At 55.8% G+C, this 8,241-nt stretch overlaps 1 protein-coding gene across 2 annotated transcripts in view; it reads left to right on the forward strand.

The window, feature by feature from the left end:
* The window catches only part of RHBG (Rh family B glycoprotein), an 18,272-nt gene extending 10,253 nt beyond the window's left edge, over positions 1-8,019 (forward strand). Inside the window, exons 2-10 of one of the 2 annotated variants that reach the window (XM_017510009.2) lie at positions 449-635; positions 1,136-1,286; positions 1,420-1,567; positions 4,174-4,340; positions 4,629-4,766; positions 4,892-5,025; positions 5,576-5,697; positions 7,385-7,458; positions 7,585-8,019. In XM_017510009.2, coding sequence (XP_017365498.1) covers positions 449-635; positions 1,136-1,286; positions 1,420-1,567; positions 4,174-4,340; positions 4,629-4,766; positions 4,892-5,025; positions 5,576-5,697; positions 7,385-7,458; positions 7,585-7,653 — 1,190 coding nt within the window. In that variant the 3' untranslated portion in view covers positions 7,654-8,019. The remainder of the gene's footprint in view (positions 1-448; positions 636-1,135; positions 1,287-1,419; positions 1,568-4,173; positions 4,341-4,628; positions 4,767-4,891; positions 5,026-5,575; positions 5,698-7,384; positions 7,459-7,584) is intronic. The other variant, XM_037731889.1, reaches the window with a different exon arrangement.
* Positions 8,020-8,241: the final 222 nt, after the last annotated feature.

Below are 8,241 nucleotides of genomic sequence, written 5' to 3' on the forward strand. Positions count from 1 at the left end.
CCTCGGCCTCCCAAAGTGCTGGGATTACAGGCTTGAGCCACTGCGCCCGGCTAGACGGGCTTTCTAGCAGAGAGGAAATGTTGAAAAGAAGCCTGTAGCTAGCAGAATTTTGAGCATGGACTACAGCAGGAAAGAGCACAGGCTAGACTTCCAGCCGGTCTGCTGTAAGAGACCCAGGACCGGGCAAATGAACAGAGAGCAGAAGACTTTACTCCCTTGCTCTGGCATGAGGACAGCAGGGATGTCTGGGTCCGACTCCTCCAAGCTGGCCAGCTCTGCGAAGGTGTCTCCGGGCTGGGAGGCCCTGACATGCCTGGGGAGTTTTATAGGCTCGGTTCAAGGCAGCCCTGGCTGGTGAGAGCCAGGGGCACTGGCAGGGTGGCTGACTGGTTTATGGGCTATGGCTAGAGCAGCGCCCGAGTGCCCCACCTGTCTCTGCCCACTGCAGGCTTCCAGGACGTGCATGCCATGGTCTTCGTGGGCTTTGGCTTCCTCATGGTCTTCCTGCAGCGTTATGGCTTCAGCAGTGTGGGCTTCACCTTCCTCCTGGCCTCCTTTGCCCTGCAGTGGTCCACACTGGTTCAGGGCTTCCTCCACTCCTTCGACAGCGGCCACATCCATGTTGGCATCGAGAGGTGGGCAGCAGCCACCTACCCAGCTCCCTCAGGCCCACTCAGGAGGCTCCTGCCCAAGGGCCCCAGCTCAAGCCCTATCCTTCAAGCCTGCTTCCTGACTCACGATTTTGGCTGTCACTTGGTTTCTTTAGGTGTCCTGCCTGTCCTTATTGCCTGATTTCCTCTCTCGTCCTTGACCCTCACACTCAGCCCCACCTCCTCATTCTTTAGGGCCCCTGATCCCCAAGAGCTTCGAGGAGGGTAGACAGCTCTGGTTCTTCCACCTATTGTGGCCTTTGTCAGCCGAGTCACTGAACCTCCTTGAGACTCCATTTCTTATCTACAAATAGGGCCAGGTGACCCCTTCCAACTCCAGTGGGGGCTTGAGCTCCTTGTCTTCTCTGCAGAACTCCGCCCGCACCGCACCCACCATGTCATGCTGTCCTGGCTTCATGCCTGGCAGAAGCCCAGAGGCCAGCCTCCCTGACCCCTCTCGCTCCCCCTTCTGCCCCCAACCCCAGCATGATCAACGCTGACTTTTGTGCGGGGGCCGTGCTCATCTCCTTTGGTGCCATCCTGGGCAAGACCGGGCCTGCACAGCTGCTGCTCATGGCCCTGCTGGAGGTGGTGCTGTTTGGCATCAATGAGTTTGTGCTTCTTAATCTCCTGGGGGTAAGAGTCTGGGGAGGGGTGGGGTAGGGGGTGAGAGGTGGTCAAGGTCAGTCTCTGAGCCAGGAGCATGGCGGCGTCGGGGGGGGGGGGATGGGGCAGGGGCCTGCCTCTCCACCTCCCCGCACCTCCCCAGGTGAGAGACGCGGGAGGCTCCATGACTATCCACACGTTCGGCGCCTACTTCGGGCTGGTCCTTTCACGGGTTCTGTACAGGCCCCAGCTGGAGAAGAGCAGGCACCGCCAGGGCTCCATCTACCATTCAGACCTCTTCGCCATGATTGGTGAGGGCTGCAGAGGGGTGGTAGCATGGGGAGGGGCTGGTCTAAATGCCTCTGATCTGGGCCAGAGGTGACTGTCTCCTGCGTGCTGCCGGCGGTCCTGGGGTTATGCCTGGGCACTCCCTTTCCATTTGGATTCTGCTGTGAGAGCTCTGGGATCTGCGCTCATCATTCTCAACGATTTTATGTCATCTTAAACTTCAGCCCTGGGGAATGCACATGCCCTGGGTCCCTTCCCGGGGCCTTTCTAAATCCACCTCGTCCCTGCTTAAAACCTTCCAGGGCCCCCACCAGCCACAGGATAGAAAACAGCCTCCTCAACTTCCACGTCAGCCCTCCTCCTCCCTCCTCACTGGCTCAGGCTCCAGCCAGACTCAGCTTTTGCCTGCCCTGGCCTACAGGCCTCTGTGCGTCTGGCTCCCCCAGCAAACAGGCAATCTCTGCCTGCCCCTAGCGCTGCCTCCACCTCCTAAGGATATTTCCTCCCGGGAGATTCCCTGGAAGCCCCTGCACTCTCTGGCAGGAGTAAGGAGAGGAAGGGTCTTAGGTCACCACAGGGACCCATGGGGCCTGAGCTAGGAGCCCTGTCACCACCACCTGCTGCTACTGCTTTTTTTTTGAGGCAGTCTCACTCTGTTGCCCAGGCTGGAGTGCAGTGGTGCAATCTTGGCTCACCACAACCTCCACCTCCTGGGTTCAACCAATTCTCCGGCCTCAACCTCCTGAGTAGCTGGGATTACAGGTGCATGCCACTACATCTGGCTAATTTTTTATATTTTTGGTAGAGATAGGGTTTTACCATGTTGGCCAGGCTGGTCTTGAACTGCTGACCTCAGGTGATCCGCTCACCTCGGCCTCCCAAAGTGCTGGGATTACAGGCGTGAGCCGCTGTGCCTGAACACCGCCACCTGCTTCTAAGCATGTGCCTCCACCTCGGCTTCCGTTCCTCTATTTTCATAACTGCTGACAGACGGCAATCTGGATTTTATTTTACTTTGTAGAAAGTACTGAATGGGGACTGAAGTGCCTATTGGTATATGAGAGAGGCTGGCTTAGGATTGCTCAGCACTGCTGGGTCAGAGCACCAGGAACCCCAGGGCAGCTGAGCTCTCCTTGCCCTTTGAGACCCAGATAAGTTTGCCCTGAAGTCCAAAGGCTTCCCCAGGTTTCCAGGCATTCCCGGAAGACTTGCATTCTCAGCTCTCTGCCTCCCAGCTCCTGGATTTTAGTGTCACCCAGACAGTAATGAAGCCCCTTCCTGGATTCTCCAACAAATGCTCCACCTACGGGATGCAAACGTGGGTGTGGGAGATTTCGCTCAAGATGGCCAGGCCGCTGGGAGAAGCCACACCCAACAGACTACTCAGGACTAAGGGTGGTCCCTCAGCCTCCCACCACGCTGGTTTACGTCACAGGGTCCCCAGCCTTCTCCCTCACCTTGTCCTTTGGCTCCTCTCTCTTCCTCCAGGATGGACCTGGGAACTTCATGCACAAAGGCAGGGTAAATGGGCTCCCAGTTCTTATCCAAAATGCACAGGCCCAGCCCATTCAGTACTCAGCAAACAGAGGCCTCTCCTGAACGCCGCGGGTCTGCCCTCTCTGGGAGAGATTGAGGTTGTCATTGTTTTTGTGACATGTGTTCAAGTACCCAGCATAGTACCCGACATACAGTGTCCTCTGCCTTTTTCCTTTCCATATTTGATACTTAAAAAAATGTCAACGTTCCAGCCGGATGTGGCAGTTCACACCTACAATCCCAGCACTTTGGGAGGCTGAGGTGGGTGGATCACCTGAGGTCAGGAGTTCGAGACCAGCCCAGCCAACATTGTGAAACCTCATCTCTGCTAAAAAATACAAAAATTAGCTAGGTATGGTGGTGGGCACCTGAAGCCCTAGCTACTGGGAAGGCTGAGGTAGGAGAATCACTTGAACCCACTAGGTGGAGCCTGCAGTGAGCCGAGATTGAGCCACTGCACTCCAGCCTGGGTGGTAGAGTGAGACCTTGTCTTAAAAAAAAAAAAATTCAATGTTCTGTGGTTTTCAACCAAGTAGCTTCTTTTTGTGCCAGTGCCCTTCAAGAGCTGCCATTTGCTGGGCGTGTTTGCCTGCTAGGCCACGGGCTATGCATTGATGTGCATTGCCTCATTTAATTGCCGCTTGATAAGGTGGTGGCGTTATCATTATGATTATTATTTTTGAGATAGGGTCTGGCTCTGCAGCCCAGGCCGGAGTGCAGTGGCACCATCTCTGCTCGCTGCAACCTCCACCTCCCAGACTCAAGCAATCCTCCTGCCTCAGCCCCCCCATGTGCTACCATACTTGGGTAATTTTTTTGTATTTTTGGTAGAGATGGGGTTTCACTATGTTGTCCAGGGTGGTCTCAAACTCCTGAGATCAAGCTACCTGCCGGCCTCAGGCTCCCAAAGTGCTGGGATTACAGGCGTGAGCCACCACGCCCGGCCCAAGGTGGTATTACCGTCAATCCCACTTAACAGATGAGGAGACTGAGGCTGCTGAGATTGTATGAGACTTGCCTGCAGTCATACAATTTGTTCCTTGAGGGGGAGCCACTTCCTTCCTCTCACTCCGCCTGCCTGCCCACCATCTAGGGACCATCTTCCTGTGGATCTTCTGGCCTAGTTTCAACTCTGCGCTCACAGCGCTGGGGGCCGGGCAGCATCGGACAGCCCTCAACACATACTACTCCCTGGCTGCCAGCACCCTCGGCACCTTTGCCTTGTCAGCCCTTGTCGGGGAAGACGGGCGGCTTGACATGGTATGGGGACGAAGGCTTCAGGGAGGCAGAGGGGGTGGCCTGGGTGGGGAAGAAGAGGTCTGAGACCCTCAAGAAAGATTCTCCAGGGGAATACATAAGGGCACAGGCATAGGGGTTCCATGTGAGCTGGTGGCTGTGGGGTCAGAATGGGAGATGATATGATAGCAGGAGAGTCAGAGGTTACATGGTAGAGGGACTTCCAGAAGCAGTAGGTGGCACTGTGGTGGATAGGGCTGGGTTGCTGTCGGTGTGACGGTCTGAAAGGGCCTTCGACACCTTATCCCTTAGGTCCACATCCAAAATGCAGCGCTGGCTGGAGGGGTTGTGGTGGGGACCTCGAGTGAAATGATGCTGACACCGTTTGGGTCTCTGGCAGCCGGCTTCTTGGCTGGGACCGTCTCCACGCTGGGGTACAAGTTCTTCACGGTATAGATGCCCCTTGGGCCCTGGGCAGAAGATGGAGTCTTCTGTGCCTTTCCTCCCACCTCTCCAACAGGCTGGGGTAGGTGGGGAGTGGGCACAGGAGACTCATGATCTGTCCTGTCCTCCAGCCCATCCTTGAATTGAAATTCAAAGTCCAAGACACATGTGGAGTCCACAACCTCCATGGGATGCCGGGGGTCCTGGGGGCCCTCCTGGGGGTCCTTGTGGCCGGGCTTGCCACCCGTGAAGCTTACGGAGACGGGTGAGTTTCCTCCCAACCCGCGCTGCAGTCGTCATCCCTCTGGAATGGGTTCTGTCATTCTCTTCCTCTGTGTGTGACCCAGAAAAGGGAATGAATTCATTCATTCATCCATATTCTGAGAGCAAAGGAAATTGGAGTGAACCAAACCAAGCCAGAAACTGCCCTCCTGGTCCTCAATCAGGGGCAGCAGAAGGTCATGGAACAAATGACTTCAAGAGTGTTACGTGTTACTGAAGGGTCAGTAAGAGATAATGACCCTTAGGATCTATTTCTGCACGTCAAGGGTGGGCAAAAGCAACCTGCAAACGGAATCTCGATAGGTGCCTAGGTGTCTGCTGGCCTGTGAGGGTTGGGAGGAGCTCCAGGCTGTGGGCCTGGCTTGAGCAACGGCCTGGAGGTGACAGTCTGCCTGGCACTCACCCTCAAGACCCTCTTGGCCACTTCCCGTCCCCTGGTGAGTTCCGGTGAAATGGGCAGCTCCGGCCCTGTGCCCCGTCCGTGTCTCTCTCCTACCCCTGTCCGGGCTTTCCACCACCTGGTCTCTCTGCAGCCTGGAGAGTGTGTTTCCACTCATAGCCGAGGGCCAGCGCAGTGCCACATCACAGGCCGTGCATCAGCTCTTCGGGCTGTTTGTCACACTGCTGTTTGCCTCCGTGGGCGGAGCCCTTGGAGGTGAGTAACCTTGGATCTTCCAGAGGAAGGGGCGTGGGGTCCTACACCCCTGACATGGATTCATTCGCTCACAGGTATTTATGGACATCTACTTGGTGCCATAAAGTAGGGGTTGGGTTGTGGGTTCAGGGGTAACCTCCTGCAGGCACGGAGGTGCAGGCGGGTGCTTGCTCCTTTCTGGTGCCAAGGGCAGCAGGGCAGCCGGCAGGAGGGGAGCGAGGCTCTCTCTTACCGGCCGTGCTTGCCTGTGCTGCTCCCTCTGTCCACTAGAGGGAAGCCCGACCTCAGGCTGAGGCCTAGAAGGGGCCGGCTGCGCCCTTTGGGGCAGGGACTGGGAGGGGAGGAGATGGCCTGCCACCCCCAGAACCCAGCGTGAAAACCTTCCACAGACGAAGCTGCCCACGGCCCGTGTCAGGCAGCCGCTCTTCATGTGTGGCCTTAGTCTTTTTGGCCTTCAAAATAAAACCTGATTCAGCATCCCCACCCTTCTGCTCTTACCTGGAGACCCACCCTTCTCCCCTCCCCTCCCCTCCTTTCCCCTCCCTTCCCTCTCTTCCTCCCTCCCTCCCTCCCTTCTTTTCTTTTTTTGAGATGGAGCCTTGGTCTGTCTGCCTTCCTTCTGGTTCCTTTTTTTTTTTTTTTTTTTTTTTTTTTTTTTGAGATGGAGCCTTGGAACTGTGGTCTGTTGCCCAGGCTGGAGGGCAGTGACACAATCTCAGCTCACTACAACCTCTGTCTCCTGGCTTCAGGCGATTCTCCTGCCTCAGCCTCCCTGGTAGCTGGGATTACAGGCGGGCACCACCTCACCCAGCTAATTTTTGTATTTTTAGTAGAGATGGGGTTTCACCATGTTGGCCAGGGTGGCCTCAAACTCCTGACCTCAGGTGATCCACCCGCCTTGGCAAAGTGTTGGGATTACAGGCGTGAGCCACTGTGCCTGACCACCTAGAGATTTTCATTCTCTAATATGGTTTAATTCATTCATTCATTTCATAACTTACTTACGATATAAGCATTTTTTTGAGGCAGAGTCTCGCTCTGTCACCCAGGCTGGAGTGCAGTGGCACACTGTCAGCTCACTGCAACCTCTGTCTTCCAGGCTCAATTGATTCTCCTGTCTCAACCTCCCAAGTAGCTGCATGCCACCACACCCGGATAATTTTTGTACTTTTAGTAGAGATGGGCTTGCTGTCACCATATTGGCCAGGCTGGTCTCAAACTCCTGACCTTAAGTGATCTGCCTGCCTCAGCCTCCTAAAGTGCTGGGATTACAGACCTGAGCCACAGCACCTGGCTGCAATAAGCATTTTCTGTGCCTCTCCTGTGTGGGAGGCCACAGAAAGCTCAGCAGCTGTGGTTCATGATGGAATCAAGAGCTGGTCTATTACCAAATGCACACACTTGAGAAAATTATTTGACTTCTCTGAGTCTTGTTTCTTTGTCTGTACTGCAGGGGTAATATTGGCTGCAGCATTGCTGTGATGACTCAGGAAGGCAAGACTGGTCAAGTACTTTGCACAGGGCCTGGCACATGGTAGATGCTCAACACATACAGCTGTGTTTTGTCTGCACAGGCATCATGTTGATCTCATGCCTCCCAGACCCCTGTGTCCTGTGGCAGTGGGTGGCACCCTCCTCCATGGTAGGGGGCAGAGAAGCCTCACAGATCCTCCCCTACCACCAACAGGGCTCCTGCTGAAGCTGCCCTTCCTGGACTCCCCCGAAGACTCCCAGTGCTACGAGGACCAGGTTCACTGGGAGGTGAGACACAGCTGGGCCCTCACACCCTCTGAGCCTCCCTTCCCTGCCTCGACGCCTTCTTCCTTCCTTGCTGCGCCTGTAGCTCCTGGAGCTACCTTTTCACCTCTACCCACTCTTTCCTTCCAGGTGCCTGGCGAGCATGAGGTGAAAGCCCAGAGACCTCTGAGGATGGAGGAAGCAGACACTCAGGCCTGACATGCTGCTGGCCCTTGAGAGGATGCGCTCCTTTTAGAAGATGCTGATTGGCTACTCTTAGGAGTTCTTTTTGAGCTCCCATTCCTCCAGCTGCAAGAAAGGAGCCATGAGCTGAAAGGAGGCCCCTTTCCACAGGCAGCATCTCCAGAGGAGAGGGGTAGCAGGCTGGGAGATGGTGGGCAGTGGGGCCGTAACTGGGTACAGTAGGGGGAACCTCACCAGATGCCTGACCCGACTGCCTTACCAGCCTGCACAGGGGTAGAAGGGGCCAAAGTGAGGCACCCAAGTGACCCACTGGCCCCACATCACACAGTTAGTGAAGCCCGAGCCGGGCCTGGCTGAGGGTGATAAATGCCACATCTCTAAGGGTTCTGACTCCTTGTCTTTGTGCCCCGGGAACATGGGAAGTTCCTCTTACCTTCCCACTCACAATGGTAGGACCTCCTGGAGGTTCCTGGTGAGGCAGGATGATTCTTGATCTTTGGACTCCCTCTCGCGTGCCATGTCCTACCAAGCGAGTGCCCTGCTGAGGCACAGGGAGCTCATTCTCTCCCAGAAAACAGGGTGTTTTGTTACAGGATGGCTTGG

This window comes from Cebus imitator, unplaced genomic scaffold (assembly GCF_001604975.1).
Source record: "Cebus imitator isolate Cc_AM_T3 unplaced genomic scaffold, Cebus_imitator-1.0 Scaffold427, whole genome shotgun sequence".
Lineage (NCBI taxonomy): Eukaryota > Metazoa > Chordata > Mammalia > Primates > Cebidae > Cebus > Cebus imitator.